The sequence below is a fragment of the Ambystoma mexicanum genome, chromosome 11, assembly GCF_040938575.1.
Source record: "Ambystoma mexicanum isolate Mex_15411 chromosome 11, UKY_AmexF1_1, whole genome shotgun sequence".
In the NCBI taxonomy this organism is placed as follows: domain Eukaryota; kingdom Metazoa; phylum Chordata; class Amphibia; order Caudata; family Ambystomatidae; genus Ambystoma; species Ambystoma mexicanum.
This window is the reverse complement of record NC_090934.1, coordinates 556435437-556454996: the sequence shown is the minus strand read 5'-3', so window position 1 is coordinate 556454996 and position 19560 is coordinate 556435437. Positions and strand designations below refer to the sequence as shown.

The following is a 19560-nucleotide window of genomic DNA, read 5'->3' as shown; positions in this document are numbered from 1 at the left end:
GCGCTGTACTTAATCCGACAGTCTCCTGCACTGCTATCCTCCACAACCGCATTTAGCCTTTTTACCCCTTTTAACCCATTTGACCCACTTAACACGTCCAATTTGGGCTAGGAATTGGTTATCACCACCACCCCTTTCAGGTTTGCTTGCCTACTATTTGTTTTTGGTACACAAGTTCTGCTTGCCCGCCGGGGGTAGGCACGCACAGGTGACCGCACAGGAGATTGTGAGCTCAGCAGACCACCATGGGTTTTCTTAGTTAATAGTTTCACTCGTTCTAACTCGCCACTCGCCATTGCAGCCACTTCAGTGATTTCTTTGCTGCCATTTCCTTCCATCTCCATCTCAGTGTTCGATTTAGTGAGCATTCCAAACTTGGTCATGTATATGGGCTAGTATATTACTGGAAATATAGCCTACTTTCCCTTTTTTCCCACAGCTAAATGCAAAATTAGCCTTTCTCAAACCCTCAACCCTCAACCAGCAAACGGCTAACAGCACTTTTGGTGCACTTCCTTGACGCGCACATACACAGATGCGCACGCTCCCCGCTCTTAAGTAGTGCTTTTCTGGTATGGGAGGGGCAGAGCCAAATTATATCTAAGAAGTAAAAAGAAAACAAGTATATAAGTCTTTAACAAATGTCCATATAGTCCAAATAGTGCTCTAGTACTTCAGCAAACGGCTCAGATTGGGGAGCAACAGGAAGTAATTCTCCCTGTACGTCTTCACGCTGATGCACACCCTGTCCGCACCAGCACGACCATCACAACAGCTAACAGCACTTCTGATGCACTTTCTTGATGTGCACGCCCGGCTCTTAAGTAGTGCTTTTCAGGTATGGGAGGGGCAGAGACAAATTATATCATGTCAGCAACACCATGTCCAGCACAGCAGCTAACCGCACTTCTGATGCAATTCCTTGATGTGCGCGCCTGGCTCTTAAGAAGTGCTTTTCTGGTATGGGAGGGGTGGAAACAAATTGTATCTGTGTATCTTCGCACTGGTACACCTCTAAGGGGCCCGACGTCCGTATATCAATGGGAGTTAAAGCAGCAGCAGCAAGGGTTTTCGATTTGCTGGTCAAGGATATATGCCTACGCTTTTCCTGTGAATATACTTATTCGAGGGATATGGGTGAATATGTAACAAGAACCATGCCAAAGGATACGCCTAGCCCTGGCGATACACCTGTTAGAATTGGTACTCGGGTGTAAATTGTTTCTCCCAAGAAAGCCCAATAATCCTAAAAGCCATTTAGGCTTTTCTACGCAATGACTGAATCCAGGTCTTGACCACAAGCCAACATCCTTGAGCCTGCAAGTGTTGCCCCTGAATTTGGACATGTAGAACTCGGACGAATGCATGGATATTCTGCATGCTGCCAAGTCAGGGTCTTAAGTGAAAACATATGAATGGAAGTGGAAATGGTATATTGTGTTAATTTAAATTTACTTATAAAGTGCTGAGGGCCCAAAGACATTCAAGCACTAGAAGGCCAGAAGACTACGAGGCACTTTGTAATTTGAGCCACTCAACGGAACTGAGGTAGACAGTGTTTTTAAAAGAAGTTGGTTTTGAATTCTTTCCTAACCCCTTAAGTGCCAAGGACGAGGTACCTCGTCCTTGGGATTACCTCCTTGTTGCTAAAAACGAGATACCTCGTCCTTGGCACTTAAGGGGTTAATGAAAGAGAAAACATTAGAAGGCATTGTATGTCGATATACCAAAATCACCAAAAAAGGCCTTGGCACTGGGGGGAAAAACCCATGGCAGAACTGGTCATAATTGGATTAAAGTCTTAGCAACAGTCGAAGACTTTTCCAAACAAGGGTGCTTTACACTGTAAAAGATCTACCACCTCTCTGCTTTTGGGTTGGAATTGGTGGGCTACCAAAAAAGTTGAATTGGCACTTCTGTTTTCTCCAAGGGTGGTACTAAAAAGAAAGGGAAAAGAGGGTATTAAAAAGAAGGGACAACAAAGAACTTGGACAACAGATGGGCCTCTTGCGATCCATAAAGTGATTTAGGCTGGTAGACGATGACCCGTTGGACTGGTAGGGAGCAAATAATTTGAACGCTATAGCGAACACCCTGGCCACCGAAGAAAGTCTATTAAGAAAACGTGTATGATCAAGGGTGTTGAATGAGAAATCTAGCATCCCCAAAGGTTTAGTCTCATGGTTGCCTTTGTTCCAGAGAAGGTTTTCACAAGCATCTAATAAAGCAAGTTTTGTTTCTTTGGGAGGGACGAATGCCTGTCACCCAGGACGCTATGGGGTTCAACAAATTCCCAAAGTTGGATAGTAACTATTTCTGACAGAATTATCCTCACAAAAGGGATTTAGCAACTGGACAATAATTAGGCGGTGGGAGGTACGGGTCATCAGGCTCCAAAGTAGGTTTCCTCAAGAGTTAGGATATTCACAACATTTTGAGAGAATTAGGAACAGTGCCCAAAGAGAGAAAGCTGTTTACAAAAATCATGTAAAGGGGGTAGATGCTAAGCAACACAATCCTTAGCTATTGCTTTAGGGCAATGAGTATCTGCACATGAAGTGGCATTCATTGAAATTATCATGGTGCAAAGATCTTTGCTGTCAATGGTCTTGAAGTGAAATTCGGGAGGTTCTGGGGCAAACTATTACTGGAACTGCAAAGCTCCTGCAAGGAACTGGGGGATGATTGAATAGTTTGCATACTTTCGACCCTAATGAAAGTAATCTCCGAGTAAGAAGTATCATGGGTCAACTGTATCTAGATCGGTATGATAGGAAAAGACAATTTAGGATCTTTTTGTTTATTAACAATCAAAGAGTAGTAAAGATGGTTTTCGACGAGTTAACTGCTGACTCCAATCCAAACAAAATTTGTTTCCACTGCTGCTGTTGTGAGGAGATGCATGATTTTCCATTTAGGAGCCTACCACTTCTAATGGTACCCTTGAAAGGTTGGTACATGCTTTCTTGCAAGTTGATTTAGCACTCATTTCTAGATTTGCCAAAACTCTGGATCATACATCTGTTTACTGTCTTTGTATTGAATGGTCTCTTCTGAAGTTTCCCTCTGGGGAGGAGATCACTTCCCTCAAAGTAGTTGAGTACAGTACTAGCAAAATTGATGGGAGTTCTTTCATACTTATATTTTGAGCTGACCAAAGTTATGCTTCGAGTAAGACATCTGTTATGGAGATTTTCCAAAAGCCCTCTGGTGAGTTTCCCTGAAGTTTACCTTGACTTCCTGGATTAGTTAGGCTAAGCATTCAAAGCTTCATTCTTAAAGGGGACAGGGTGTAAGATACATTTGACACACATAAGCAATAACGAAAAATGGAAAGTATGCACAATATATCTTTTTTTTATTATTTATTTCGTATTACTCGCAGCTCGCCCATAGGCCTCGGTGCACACATAAAAGACAACAAACAAGCAAGAGAATAGTCAGAAAAAAATGCAAAGAAAATTAATCCAGCAGGTCAAAGCGGGTGCAGCCGTAAAACAAATCAATCATTGGAGTTAAAAAATGAGTTTATCGCCTTTTTATTTAATCAAAAGTAATGCAATAAGAACTGCCCTGCAATTACAGGTAAGTACTCTATTGAGAAATCTAGCAAACAAAAGTATGGATGTCCTAACAGACTTCAAACAAAAGTAAATTGTTTCTAAGTTTGTCTATACAAATCAGCGTGTCAGAGGTAATGGGTGGCTCCCAGTTGTGGGTGAGCATTATCAAAGGCTCCCAACTATGTAGGGGAGCTGCAGCGGAAGAAAGTTTTGGGCCGAAATCGATAAAGGACCCCACCAGAGCATATCCAAGCCACTTCAAAATCCTGGCTCTGCAGTAATCGTAATTAAGTATAGATAACAAGTCACCATATGAGACATCTCCTCATCGCCAATTGTTGCATACCTCTTCTATACATTTACAAATAACATGATATCATTAAATGATGACAGAATACTGTCTGCATGTCTGTATTCCTTTATTCCTATCCCCTAACTGCCCTTCTTTTCTGTTCCATTCCATTCCTTTCTGGTGACGAGGATGGGATGTAAGTTCATCCTCTCCCTCTGTCTTGCAAGATCACACCTATATCTGCTCAATAAGACGCAAGGGTTTGCAAGTAATTCTGTGAGGGCAACTAGTGGACCCTCGAGCTTCACTATACTTAATTACGATTACTGCAGAACCAGTATTTTGAAGCGGCTGTGCACCCTACCGCTTTTGTGACTGCCGTTTACTAAGAAATGAACACACTCCTCATGAGGTGACCTCCTAGTGACCTAATGATCCGATATCAACTCGGAACCAGCCTTCCACAGCTTGAGGACTATAAAGAAGGCAAAGGGTAGACAACTCGCAAGAGGAGAGCTGCTGAAGAACAACTATTGTTGTATACCTCTTCTATACATTTACAAATAACATGATATCATTAAATGATTTTTGCTAACTTTTTAATTTAGCTGTGCCCTGTGGCTGTTTTGTGTTTTTGTGTTTTTTTGTTTTTGGCTGCGCCCAGTGAGTGCATTAAGCTACTCTTTCCTGCTGTTCCTGTCTTGCTCTGCCTCTTCTGCTCCCCCTCCACCCTCTGCTCTTCTCTCACTCCCTTCCCTCCCCCTATCCTAGAGATATCTTGGTCTCTAACCCAGCTCTCCCTATCGCTGACACTTACACCGCGCATCCTCTAGACAGACCCTCACTGACATCCTCTTTGTCATTCCTTCGCCTGACCTTTCAACTCCTCATATGGTCTCTGTGCTCTCTCCTTTCTCTTCTTCACCCATTAATGGTGGCACCCGGTTGGAGGCCTTCCTGGATCCCTTCCACTCCTCTAAGGTAATCATTAATGTCTACCTGAATGGCACCGTCCTGGTCCAAGGTCCTCAGGTCAACCCTCTCTTGAATAGACGCCTCTGGCGCCACATCAACCTCCTTCCTTCTCCTGCTGCGCCCTCTCTCTCCCCTCTCTGGCTTTCTTGCCTACCACCTCTGCCCCCTCCTTGGCTACGTTGCCCTCTTCTCCTCTGTCCCCCCACCCCCCGCTCGGTCTCCTTCTACACCTCTGCAGGGCGTACCTCTGATTTGTACACCTCCCTGGAAGTCTTTCAAGGCTGGCAACCTTCTCCATATTGCCACTCTCAACTCTCGCTCGGCTGTCAAACACTCCTCTGACATCAGCCATCTCCTGGAAGAATCCGACCTCGATTTCCTCGGTCTCACAGAGACATGGTTCACAGCCAGCTCTGTCACAAGCTTTGACACTCTTCTCCCTGATGTCTATAAGATCCTCACCGTGCCCTGATCCAACCGTTGGGGTGGGGTGTAACCTTGATCTTCCCAAAGTGGATTCCTGCCTCTGTGATTCCCATGCAGGCCTACTCCTCCTTCGGATGCCTTGTCTGTAGGCTTTCTCTCTCTCCCGGCCACTCTCTCAGAATTGCTAATATCCATTGGCCACCTGGTCCGACTACCTTATTACCTGTCCGAGTGGGCTGATCGCTCCTCCTCCTCCTCCTGGCCATGACCACTCAACTCATCCTCCTTGGGGACCTCAATATCAAACTGCATGTTTCCTGTCCCTCTTCTGGACTCTTGCGACCTCTGCGACTCTCTCTCTTTCTATTCTTCCCTCTGGCCCAACTCAGTCTGCAGGATCACTTTGTCCTTTCCTCCCATCTCTCCCTCTCTACCCCGCAGGCCAACCCAGCTCCAGCACTGCCACCTACCTTCTCGGTCATCCGGCCCATGAAGCGTGTGTCAGTTGAGGCTTTCGCTGCCTTGCCTCGTTACGCCTTGAAACATTTGTGTATGGGCGCGAAATAAATAAAATATATATCATATCATGCACCTTTCAAGCATTTGGCGGCCTCCCAATAAGACCTTATTTTCATGAGCAGACACACAGTGGCAGACCCTAAACCGGTTAGAACAAATTGCCATTAATTCAGGGCTCCCTTTGTGGGCATTGAATAATTTTTAGATCAAATGAAAAGGTCAATTTCTGTGAAGCTATGTTTGGAGCACATCTTTGTTAATATATTCAAAGCATATGAACCTATGCAATAACCAGTGCTCGAGAAAAAAACAAGTTACTTACATACTATCTTTTTCCTGCTTTGAAATCTTCCCTATATTTTTCATGTGACCCACCCACCTCCCCTTGCAGAACTCTTAAATAGTACATTCCACTCCCTACCACTAAAAATCTGAAGATGGCCTCCATTGACGTTGCTGTGGCCACATTGACTAAAAGAGATGTCATGAAGTAGGTGGTCCGGATGCATGTATAGCGCTGAAGCATTTCTAGAACTGCCATTTTAAACCTAAACATAGGATTACCAGCCTGCTGATTGGGAATATTCAAATTATATGAATGTATGCCAACACTGCATAACTATAGTTACAGGTAAATAACCATTTTTTTTTGTTTTCAAGGAAGTGGAATTTGTACATTTAATTAAACTAAGAAAATATTTCCTTCATTTCAGTGACAAAAAGAGAAAATTGGAAAAGACTGAGAGAGAAGAATCCAAGCACCAAAAGAAATTGAAGAAAAATAAAGCCAGGAAGCAGAAACATGGAAAATAATTGTGAAAGGGAATGGACTTGTGTGCTGTGTATAAAAACAACGGACATTCATTTTTTTTACACTATCAAAGGGACTGTGTTCTTTCTACCTTGTACAGATAATCTGGAAAGAAAAACATCAGAAAGGATTTTATTCTGAACACGTTGATAAGTCATGGTTTATGTTTTTATGCTGACCAAACAAATGCAACAATCGATCAAGAAATGAGTCTGATGCTCCTGCCATTGTCTGTCATTGGACTATTCACTGCCATCTCTCCCTCTATCCCGCCACGATAAACATTTTTATGTCCCAATATGGGCCTCTGTCTGTTAACAATTCTTTTGTATGTTTAATATTTGTTTTACAAATATGTATGGTAATTATATAGCAGAAACATAGGTAGAAAGCAATAGAGCGCTGTACAAGGTTTACAAGAGCAAACTATCATGGTTTAGGATTATGTGGAGCCATGCACAGGTTTAGGTACTTTTAAGGTGCCTCGAGTTCAGAGAGGATCTCCTTGAACAATAGGGTCGTTAGTTCCTGAATATTTATAGTTAGAGTGCTAAGCCTGTCTGTGGAAAATCCATCTGATTTTACGGTATAGCTCCCAATTTAGGCTTCAAATGCCATGAATAGTTAGACAAACCACCTTCTACTCTGTTAGCCCTTTCCAGGGCCTGTTCTACAGCAACGCTGCATTATAATTATCCTTCTTGTTTTATTAACTTCAATTCCTATCCTTGTTTTGTCTTTTGTCTTTGATTTGTACCGTTGAGACTTATCAGTGGAGTTTAGGTGATCTGCTTTGTGGACCATGAAGCTAAGCTATGAGATAATCAATCATTGCGTTTGAGGTGATACAAGTAGGATACACTCTATTAGCATTCAACAGGAAAAAAGGCTTTTCCACATATGTCATTAGAGAGCTAGTTCGGCAGCAATGGACCAGTTTGTCACTTCTATCCGTCAGCCAAATCATTCACAGAACACATAACCTTTGTTTCAAATGCCCTTTTCTGAATGGCACCCAGTTTGTAAACCAGCAACGTTATAAACATCTAGATTTCTTTAAAGTTTGCTAGGCTTCCTGGAGGTAATCTCTATTCTGTACAACAATGTGCCATTGCAAGCACCCTACGACAGTGTTTTTGTGAACCTGTGCTTTATACCATAGTCTCATACTTTCAAGTATAGTCTTTACAATGGTAAAATGACTTGGCACAACCATATGGTTAGACCTGTATAGCTTGATCTTGCTTAAATGTGAGTTTTTCTCCCACCAATGTGTCAATGCACGTGTCGCCAGCTGTACCCATCTCCAGACACCATTGTTGCACATTTTCATAATAACTATAGTTTGTCACCATAGTTACTAATGTACCTTGTGTCTGTTTCACCAAGCAAAATCAGTAGCAGTCTTCAGTGATACCAATATTTGGTTGGCATCTAAATGATTATGCCACAAAACATGCTTTGCACATTCCCTTTGCCACAGAATATTCTCAGAGTTTCTGTGCTTTGTAATATACCCATTGAAATGATTGTGCCACCGAATGACCAATGGGAGAAATGGCTATCATCTCAACATGGAGGAGTGTGGGAGTGGGCACCACCCTTTTGGGAAGAGTTATGATAATAAAGTAATAGGTACTGTGAAATGATTCAACAATTATAAGTAGCACTGCAGACTTTGTGGCTTGACAGAGTAAGGAGGCTGTCAAGATGGTATCATCTTGGCTATTTACTTTTAATCGAAAATAAGAGAAGAAACTACCCCTCCCTAGTTCTAGAGGGGTTTCCCTACCTCAACACAGGTGCTTGTCAAGATGCAAGCCCAAAGAAGCCACATAACACTTTAATACAAAAATACAGTCCTCTGTCCAAACCAACCACTGTTTCCCAATTAAACAAAAACAAAGGATTCAATTAACTTCTAATTCAAGCCACCAGGAGAATGACTCCCTTCTCAACTATTTGTATTTGTATTTATTTGTTTATATAGCACTTTACGCCAAAGCGCTGCACAATTGACCAACTTGGTACATAAAACATAAAACAATACAACGGTAGAAGCAAATTACAGTATGAATCAATCAACAAACCAGTAAGAAGAGCAATTAAACTGAAGGAAATAGGGAGAGAAGAGCAGTGGGAATGTGAGGGAGAAGGAGAGGTGGGGAGGAGGAGGAGGAGGAGGAGGAGGAGGAGGAGGAGGAGGAGGAGGAGGAGGAGGAGGAGAGGAGAGGGGAAAGGGTGAGAGTAGGGTAGTAGGGAGTGGAGGGAGGGAATCCAGGGCAGCAGAAAGAAAGGAGGGGGAGCAAGAAGGTGAGGGAGTTTCAAGGCGGGGGGTGGAGAAGGAGAGATTTAAGGGAGGTAGGAAATAAGGAGAAAGTAGGAATAGAACGAATTGAGAGAGGCAGGGGGTTCCAGTGCAGGGGAGCTAGGAGCTGGAAGGAGTGGAAACGGGAGGGGGCACACGGGGACGGAGGTACAGTCAGAAGGAAGTGATCAGCTAGTCTTGGGTTGACTTAATAACGATCTCTAACAGTAGGGTCTGGTTTACCAAATATGCTTAGACCAGGAGAATTACTCCCGTCTCCTGGTCTATCTGGACAAGTCTTTAGAAGTCTCTTTAATTCCTCCCAGAGGGTTATGCACAACATAGTTAAGACTTTATCAATTATCTGTCTAATTGCTGAAGCTTTGTCAGGACTTTTCATATCTTGACTATTGGGGAGATTACTCCATGACAGTTCTTGGCTCTTTAGGTATCCTTCACATATGCTGGTTTTTCCACCATGACAAGGAGTTCACTCCTGAGGCGCCCTTGAGATTTATGGTTTCTCATGTCACCACTGGGATGAGGGAGATTACCCCTGAGGAATACTTGCCTCTTGGTTTTCTGACTGTCACTACTGTGACAAGGGAGATTTCTCCAGAGGAGTCCTTCACTCTTGAGGCTCTGTGTATCACCACTGTAATGAGGGAGATCACTCCCAAGGAATACTTGACTCTTGGTTCTTTGGGTATCACTACTGTGACGAGGGAGATCACTGCTCCTTCATTCTCAATTCCCTGCCACCATGCGCTGGCTCTGCATGGTCTGAGGTTCTTTGGCTCGGGTGTCATCGTAGGACTGAATGGTCAACCTCGCTGAGGTGATGCCACCAAAGTCCTCCTTCCAGCTGCTGTCCATATCCTCTCTCCTGCCTTCCCCCGAGTTCTCTGCCGACCAGGGCACGGTATCCTTTCTGGCGAGGATCAGTTGCTACAGCTTGCTTCCTTGCACCTAGGTCTGAACTTCCCGGGGGTTTCCAGCATTCACGCAGGCTTCTCCCTTCTTGTAGTCCTTCCTCGGTCTTTATGCTATGTAGCTGGTTCCTCCCCAATGGACTGCCAGCCTTTCTTTAGTTTCCATTGAGTGATCTTCATGTCTCTTCGGGGACTGTTACCGATTCTAATATGTAAAAGGAGAATCTGGATCTAAAATGGCTGCTCACTATAGTGGTGTACAAAGCCTGCCTGATGTCATCCCGTTATGATGGCAATGATGTCATTAGTGTAAACAAGGTCTCGGTAGTAAGGTAGATCGCCCAGTGAGCCTCCTGTTATCGGCCAATAAGGCGTATTCAGCCTCATAAGTATGTGCTGTATGTAACGCTCACCTGATTCCCACAGAGACGCTGACCCGAACTGGACTGCTACCTTTCTTCTATCGTGAGGCGCAGGGCCCGGAAGATGCTCTGGACAGGGCCTCCGAATTTGGATTGCCTGGCTTGTAGAGTATGTTTTCTGCAGGTGGAAGAAAAGGGATTGATTACCAGCTGGGGTGGATGGGGTGGATATGTGTTCCCACCAATCTCCCGTTTCTCACTCTTCTTGACCCCCAACTTGGTTTCTGCGAGCTCTCACCTTAGGTATTGTTAAGATGAGCTCTCCATCCTGCTTCAGGTGCAGGGGTGCGTAGAATCCAGTTACGTCACTGGATGGGAAATAGTTGCGGACACTGTGTCCTTTCGTCTCTCCTGCGGTAGCCGTAAGTATGAGTGTCTTTTCTCCACAGGAGCCGGGGCCCAGAAACCTAAAGCAGGTAAGTCTCTTGGTGAGTATTTGTTCTCCGTGCTTATTTAGTGCTCACCATGTATTCCTCTTATGCAGGTGCTGGGATGTAGCTGGCGTCGTAGCCGCGGTGGAGGAAGGTAAGTGAAAGAAAAGCGACTGCTTACTTCTAATGATTGTCTTTTTCTGCTTACAGGTGCCGAGATGCTGCCGGCGACACAGCCGCTGTCGCGCGTGATGAGGCACGTAAGTAAATGTGGCCGCTTTAGAGCGGGCACCTCTAATGACTGTCTTTTTCTGTTTTTCAGGTGCCGAGATGCTGCCGGCGTCGTGGCCGCGGTGGAGTTCGGCGAGGCCACGGATGGGTAAGGCAAGGCGGCGCAGCTGCGAGCGTTTGAGAGCGCTGCTAATCTTGTACCTTTCCTTTGCAGGATCGTCGGAGGTAGGATTGCTGAGGCCGGATTCCGGTAAGTATAATTTCTAATGCTCGCCTTCTCTTTTCTTGTCTGTTTGCAGGTGTTCCGGGTGCTGGCGGGCGATGCAGGAGCCGACTCGGTGAGCGTCCTGCTGCTGATGCAGAATAACGCGAAGCACGTGTATTCCATCGGGCGTGGTTTAAATAGCAGAGAGTGCTTCAGGTGTGTGTTCTTCCACCGGCCCCACCCAGGTAAGAAAAGAGTTCCTGAATAGAGGAAATAGTTCCTCCCAGCCCTGATGGCTGGGGACTTCAGCCAGACTGAATTGTTCTGGGTAAGTGTGCAGCATGGTCTGCCTCAGGTAAGTCCACCCAAGCATTATTACACAGTTTATCAATATGAGCCCGGCGCCTATGGCGCCGGGACGGATGTCCTTTATGAGCCTGGCGCCAAAGGCGCCAGGACACGGTCCAAAGGGCCCCTGTAGGGGTCTGCTGGGTCCGGAGATGTGGAAGAAGGGTCTGCTTCCGGGGGCGCTGGGCCAGTCCTGGCTCCTCGGGAGTAGTGCTCATGACACTGTATGAATATAAAATAAAACATTGTTACATCTTAAGATCCGGTATCTCTAATGAAATGACTTGCACCTTTAGGTTTACAGACCAGTAAGAAAACTGATCAACAAGCTATCATACCATAATCACACCATCCTTGCATGCTTGTACATTGAGTGAACAAGATGGGAGGTGCGTGATTTACCTTGTTGATTTCATGGACATTCTCTAAATGACAGATCACTGGTAACTCACGGGGACTTGTATAACAACTCCCTACTGTATGACTCTTGACCCTAGGCAGTAGAAAATACAAGAGCTGTAGGAATCACGATATTCGGAGGTCTGCCCACGTGGGCAATACAGAGGAGGAGTTGAGACAGTTGGTATTCTCATCTTCCCATATCCTGGATATTTATCACTCTAACTTACTTTCTCAACTTAAGTTGGTTTGTTCTAAATACAGCAATATCTCTCTTACATCATTAGCAACTGAACGTTTACCATTTGCTCTTATCAGCATCGACCATCCTTTTTTTCATATTGGTTTAGATTGGACTAAGGAACTAATGAGGTACACTTTCATACTTATGGTATCCTAACAAGCTATTTAGTAGAAAAATAATTTTTATTATTTTGATTTTGAGATTTGAACATACTATATGTTAATGTTAAAGGACATTTGTACCGCGCACTATCACCCCCGGAGTGGTCCCCTGGCGCTCTGGCGGCTCTGAAAGAGGAGGGGAGGTTGAGTTAGTGGGAGGAGGCAGGAAAAGTGCAAGAGAGCAGTGATGTGCTGTTGGCGGCCTCAGCCCGGTGGGTCCGTTGGCTGGGCCTGGGGTGTTAGCAGCCAGTAGTCGTCGTGTAATGTTGTGCAAGACTATGCATTTTTTTTGTTTTGTTGTTGCAATGTAGTGACGTTTGTGCGGTTTGTTGTGCTGTAGATTTTGGTTGTGTTTGGTTTGGAGTTTGAGAGGTGTATGCAGAAAGGGAAATTGTTAGTAGGGTTGGTTAGTTTGCGTCTCTATCTTGAATTCAGGCGCTCGGCTTGCGCAGTCTCCCCTGGTGCGGCTCTGTCCTGAGTCTGGGTCCGACTTCCAAATGAGCAAGACCCCTGATGAAGAGAGCAACTCTCGAAACGTGTTGCGTTTCACATATTTTTGTATTTTTTTATTCCATTTTTTATTGTGCATTTGGTTAAAGGTTTAAAACCTTTCACACAGTCAAAAGCATCTGATCATGTGTTTACATGGCAATTTAAAACACAATATAACAGTATTATTTCATTATCATTTAAAAAAATAAAACCACCATTGAATATAATTTACTACATTTTCATGATAATAAACATTTGGGGGGTAGGATTTTTTCTAAAAGTTCAAAAGTTGCAATTAAAAGACTTTTTTTATTCAGGTTTAAGATACAAATCCATAAATGGTCTGGAGTATAACCCCTGGGTTGTGGATACATATACCCAGCTTCCCATAAAAGAGGTGAGAAATCTTGGTGCATTCCACACATAAATGTTTTACTGACTCCTGTTCTTGGTTACAATACCGACAAATTCTCAGGCTGGGGGACAAGCCATCTCATGAACCCTGCACCTCCTTTGTTAATTATAAGTTTAATCTTATTCTCACGGCCTTCATTCGGAAGTCCCTGGACTGGTGCTTCCTCAAGTAAACAGATGAAGTGTTAAAGCTTTTTATATTATGTTCAAAATGGTCATTGAAGCATTGGTAGTTCACCAGAGTCAGCCTATTCTTCAGCCATTCACTAGTGTATAATTTGCTTTTCACCTTAGGGTAACTGACAAGTTCCTCAGCAGAGGATTAAATCCTTGTTAGTATATGCTCACAGTTGGCCCTGCAGGCCACTAATGGTTTACAGGTAGCTAGATAGAATTCCTGACCTATTTAGGCCCGTCTCCACTCCCTTTTTAAACTCTGATTGGGAAGAGTCAAGCTTGCCTAAACTTTGAGCCCAAGTCAACATGTCCTGAAGGATCAGCTTCGAGAAAATTGTTCAACCTGCATCTAAAAGGGACATTGGTCTATAGTTAAGGGGTGAGAATCTGTCTCCTCCCATCACAGCTGCCAGTTCCCAAGATTGGGGGATGTTGCTCTCAGCAAGTTCATTCACAAAGAGTGCTGAAAGTATCTTTGCCCACAGTATCAGATCAGATTTTAGTGTCATAACTAATGCACCATCCAGGCCTGGAGCATTCAAACTCTTTCTGGAACCATTAAGAGCCAGCAAATCATCCAGCTCCCAGGAGAGGGCACCCTGCCACAGTACCTAGTAGTCAGCTCTGCACCCTTCTTTGTCTGTGTTGTATAGGGTTTCAAAATGAGGTGACCCAACTTGGATTTGGTATAGATTGCATCTGTAAAAACAGATCAATCCCTTTTGACCTAATGAGTCGCCAAAAATTAGCAGAGTTGGACTCTTGCAAACAGCCCAGCATTTTAGCAAACAGCCCAGCATTTATTCAGCATCGTTGATTGACCTCAAAAACCTGTGCTCTCAAACCCAGTTTTTAAATGTAGTCTTTAGGGCGATCCAAAATGGGGACATCACACATTAGGGTTTCCTGCAAACAAGCAATATCAAAGGCACTTAATACATCTTTGTTACTGAGAATGTTATTAAGCCTCTCGAGTTCTAAGACACCATAGAAGTTATAGGGGATCATGCGTGGACATCCGGGGTAGCACCTCCCCCATGTAGTGCTTTCACAATCCTAACCCAATCGTAGCTTGCACTTTGGTCTCCCTCCTGCATATTATGGTGAAATTTCTGGGACCCCTGGGACTGTTTGGTACACAAATTGATTAAGTGCTGGGAATGCTCTCTGGGGGGCCAATTTTCAATAGTGGTATCCCTACCTGATGGAGAAGCAGGAGTCATTAAGTTCTCAATTTTACAACATTCAAGCTGTCTTTGGACACAAAATCCACCTGTTAGACTTGGAATTTCAGAGGACACAGATGATATGTTGACGGTGTAAGGGATTGTTGTCGAATTCCTCAAATAAACACCCCAAGTACACAAAAAGATCCTCTTCAGCAAATTTCACATTTGTGTTATGTTTGGAGATTGGGCCCCCTACATTTTTTTGGTTCTGAACTAGGATTGAGCCCTTTTTTTGGGGGTTGGCGCTGTGGGCAAGTATATTATTAGAAACCGCATTGAGCTATGGTCTTTGGGCAATGTCCCTTCTTTTCTCTTCTAGGGTCTTAAATATTGGGAGCACCTCCTTCCCCTGGGTGGTTGTTTCTTTTATCGGGCCCTCAGTTGGTGGGGCACTTCGATTTACACAATCCCCCCAGTCGTCACCGGGGTTTCAGGCAGCGTACATTTACCCAACACAATGTTTATACTACTTTCGTGAGCTCCACCCAGGGAATTAGTTTGAGTATAATTCTTGTCTAGGGACAGGTTCCCAGTATTTGAATAAACCAAGATCTTACTCTGGTCAAAAGACTTGCATGTTTTGAGTACCGCACCAAGAAACGGGGAAATAGGGCCCTGAGAGGTGGTAGGCGTAGCCGTGCAAATTACAAATATTTTCCCATTCAAACCCTTAGAACCATTTTTCTTTCCACATGTTGATACTTGAGGACTACCTCCAGAGTTCCTCATCATGTCGTCAATCCTTAACGTTAGGTTATGAAGAAATTTCCTAGAGCCGTTATTCGCTCTTTTTTTCTAGATTTTGAAATTTTTTGGGGCTACCTTCCTTTGGTTTCCCCCCTCTGTGAAGATTTTTGAGGGGTCAGCTCTGGAGATTCATCTTATTCCTGCTGATGGTGATTTTGCCAGCCCTTTCATGTGGTGTCAGGCCAATTTGGCCAAGCACAGAGACGGTAGGCGAATGTACCTTCTCGGGAGTTGATTTCTCAAAGCTCCTATGTTCGGGAGCCTGCGTCTCGGCAGCCGAGCAGTTCTCAAAGGGCAGTGGAGCAGCTAGCCACATATTAAAGTCAGGGGTGGGGACTTTCGGAATAGGATTATGTGAAAATGGTATCTTAATTTCTTCAAGATTCACTGGGGTGATAGGGATTTTTGCTTGGGAGCCTATAATAAATCCTTCAATAAAATTAACCTTGGAAACAGACATCCTTTAGAATTGTCTGCACCTCCCTTAATTCAAAGTTAAGGGTTTCCTAACCCCTGCCCATAGAATCCAAAAAAACAGGACAGAACCGGAAAGGAAAGTTTTCGATCACTGTTTGCTCAAGTACAGGGTTACAGCCCCCGAGCTCTACCAAATTGGGTGGTAGATGAGACCCCCTATTTGCCACCTTCGGGACTGGTGGCACCAAAGGGGCTAGAGCCTTTTTCTTCCTGTGTGGAGATCGTTAGTACATTAGCTAAGGGAGAGGCCCCATTGAGACCGTTCAGTGAATAGCCAGACATAGCAGTCCGATGCAACATAACCTCCATGACATAGTCTTCCTCATCGATAGGGCCTGTAAAACCCATTGGTTGTGAACCTGGGGGGCTCTTTTGCTCAAGGTAACATGTACTATGGATGGGACGGAGAATAACTTGTCACAATAAATAAGACCGACTCAGGAAGTTGTACACCAACGGAGCTTGTAAAAAACGGACCTCTATAGTCAGGTGGGCACTATGCCCTCCCCAAGTGCAAGTCATAGTACAAGTCCTCCTTGATAGCTACTTGGAACACAACACTTCATTGGCTCTTAAACTATAAGGCTCTTCGTTATATGGCCTTTTACAATTGGTTGGCATGATTGTACCATTCTGGAATATTCGATGCTCTAGTAGCACGTAAGCTGGTACCCCAGGTGGTGTTGGGTGAACCTGACCATGTCTTCCCACCCAGTTAGCCCAATATCTCATCACTCATGCCATCTGCCATTCACATTGTCTTTGAACTCGGCCTTGTAGTAGCTTCTCGCCTCTGGGAGTAAAAGGGAGTATAGGCATTCGCTATCTGTCATGATTCCTGCCCCTCATGTCCCCAGCCCTCCAAGATGTCAGGCTGGAGCCAGGCCACGATCACCTACATGGCCCTCTCCATCCCTCCAAAGACCCACTTGGAGTCAGACTTGGCGCTTGTGGCACCAGACTCACTCACTCACTCCCATAGGATAACATTGGAGATTGGACTTGTAGTGCATTGATGGGGACAAGGTGGATGCCCCCACATATTTCGGTTCCCAGAACTGCATGTGCGGTCTAGTCTTTTGGGTGTGATTCAGCCCAGAGACACCTGGGATACCCAGAGACTATTTAAGCCACACCCAGGCTGAGAAACATGCTTTGCGTTTTCTGCACCTGCAGCGTGAAACTCACCGTGTTCGGATCGGTCTCCAGTAGGCCTGCATCTTTCTTCTGCGCTCAGCTCCTGCAAGAACAAGAACACCGTTAGGAACAGCCTTACCTTGCGGTGCTTCTGTCCATCAGTCATCGCTCCTTCTGTTCTGCGGGCATCTTTGGCGGTGTCATTCCCATCCCGGCACGCCGCTTCCTAAGGGAAAAGAACAGAAAAAAGGCATTAGTAAGCATTCTGCAAATCTTCGCTTATTTTTAAATACTGTACGAGCTTCAAACGCTTACCTGAATCCCAGCCGCTTTGGGGGAACTCTGTCTCTGGAACTTCTCATCCATCTGCAAGAGGGAAAAGACACTCCAGGTTAGCATGGAAACATCTAGAGGCGCCACATACCGCGCTTACCCACCGCATTTGTTCTTCATAACCGGCATCCATGCTGAGAACGTCGCAGCACCTAAAAGACACAGAAAAAGAACCTAGTTCAATGCAAATACGAAAGGGATCCATCGCGCATCGCGCTCTCACTCACCTTCAGCGCTACTCATCTCAGCAGCACGCTGCCATCCCCGGACGACAGCCATCATCTAAGGAAGGAAAGGAACGAAGTTGGAGAACTGTTCAAAAGACTCATTATACTTACCTGTAGGACTCTTGCCAGTGAAGTAACTAGACAGCAACGAGCCTGCATCAATCAACGCGCCCCTGCGCTGAAAGCAGGACGGAGAGCACACTAGCCAAGAAAACAAGGTGAGCTGTGGATCAAAGGGAAGGGTTGGACCCCGGGTAAAAAGGGGTTCAAGCACACAGACAATAGGGAGTTAAACTCTACCAATCCTGTGTTTCAGGCCCAGTCTCCAGTCGAATAGCCTCCAGGGAAGGGTTCGAGGTCGTAAGAGGTCAGAACAGGCTGAGTGACGTCCCCGTGGATACCAGGTGAGCGTTACACTATCTTCACTCTGGTGCACCATGCTCTTGGTCTATTTTCATCCTTAGCTCACATGATCAGAGACTGTGAATTTGCTCATACCCTAGCAAGTAATAGTCTTTAATGAAAAAACTTGGCACCCATGATGTTCTCTCTTTGCAACTTAACAAGGAATGGCTCGGCTTCTCACGTCTACTGTTCTTCGCAGCTGATAACCAGTTCTTGGCTGCTTCCAGCCTTTGACACCAAGCCAGGCAACCTGTTCGGCCTTGCTTCGAGTTTGAACTTCTTCTTTGCTGCGACACACATTGCCTTCAATTCATCTTCTTCCATGGAGACTTGCCTACTATTTTATTTTAAAATGTTTTTATTAGCATTTATATTACCAATAACAACCACAAAAAAGTAATACAACAGCAAAACAAACAATAGGTGGTCTTTGTACCATTAGCATCGGGGATCAGGCCCGCAGATGATGTGGGGAGCCCTGCGGGCATGGTGCGGGAGAGGCCCGGCAGCGGGGGAGATCAGGCAGTTCAATAGTTTATGTATTTAAGTGTGTCAGTCGAGCACTGTCATTGTAGCGGCAAGGAACAGATGCTTGGTGCTCATGGAGGTTTATCATCAGATGGATGGACATATCCCATATTAGCACCTTCCAGGCCTTGTATGCAGGGCTTTGTTCTCCTCCCGCCTTTGCCACACCTTCACCCCACACAGTAGTTTCAGAGCCTGACCAACGCTCAAGTTCAGCATGCCATTTAGCATATTGTGGCCCCCCAGGTTTCTTCCATGCCATGGCAATGGTTTGTTTGGCCAACACACATGCCATGTCCATTAATTTGGCTGAGTGCCGATGTTTGCTGACCCTCGGTTAGGAGCCCAAGAGACATGTCTTCGGTGTCCACTCATACCGCGTCAACCCCGCCCTCTTGCATGCCTGCTAGATTCTGTGCCAGAATCCACATACCTTCAAGCATTCCCAGAGCATGTGAATTATATCAGCGTTGTCAGTTTTACACCAATGACACAGTCGGTTTGCAGTAGTGCTAATCCTGGCGATTCTATCCGGGGTCATGTATGTTCTATAGAGGACGTTCAATTGGATCAGACAGAACTTGGCATTTCTGGACACTTCTCTGCGATATGACCGAATTCTCTCCCACTGGTTCTCCGTGATAGTGTTGCCTACATCCGCCTCACACCTCTGTTTCAACAGCTCACTCTTAGGGTTTGGCCTGTCCGCAAGCTGACCGTAGAGCCTAGACACCGGCCTCCACCCATCCCCCAGGTTATGAAGCAGTGTTAGTAGTGGTGCTGCCTCCGGTTCCTCCGGCCAGGTTGCCTGTATGTGCTCGCCACCTTTCTGATCTTCTGATACCAAAAGGAATTGGCCTGCGGGTAGTCCCTCCTTTTCCCTAATGGCGTCAAAATCTCTAAAACAGCCCTCCTCATACAGATCTCCCCAAGTATAAATGTTGTGTCTTTCCTATAATCTGATCGCAGGTAGATCTGCCCTAGTGACCTTGAGGTCTGCGGCTATCGGAGTATCCGGTGAGTAAGGGTGGTTTTGTCCCGTTAGTTTCAGTGTTCTGCCCCAGACCTTCCTTCCCAGCAGCACAATCATCGGTTGCACCATAAGGCAGTCCAATGGGGCCCATAGTACCACATGGAGGCTCGCCTACTATGTTATGTAATCGAATCTCCAGAACTCTATAAACATG

The 19560-nt window shown here is 45.2% G+C and overlaps 1 protein-coding gene across 3 annotated transcripts in view; it reads left to right on the top strand.

The window, feature by feature from the left end:
• Nucleotides 1–6884, top strand: part of NAT10 (N-acetyltransferase 10) — a 722602-nt gene extending 715718 nt beyond the window's left edge. For all 3 annotated transcript variants that reach the window (XM_069623384.1, XM_069623382.1, XM_069623383.1), the window contains exon 29: nucleotides 6489–6884. In XM_069623384.1, coding sequence (XP_069479485.1) covers nucleotides 6489–6588 — 100 coding nt within the window. In that variant the 3' untranslated portion in view covers nucleotides 6589–6884. The remainder of the gene's footprint in view (nucleotides 1–6488) is intronic.
• The last annotated feature ends 12676 nt before the right edge of the window (nucleotides 6885–19560 follow it).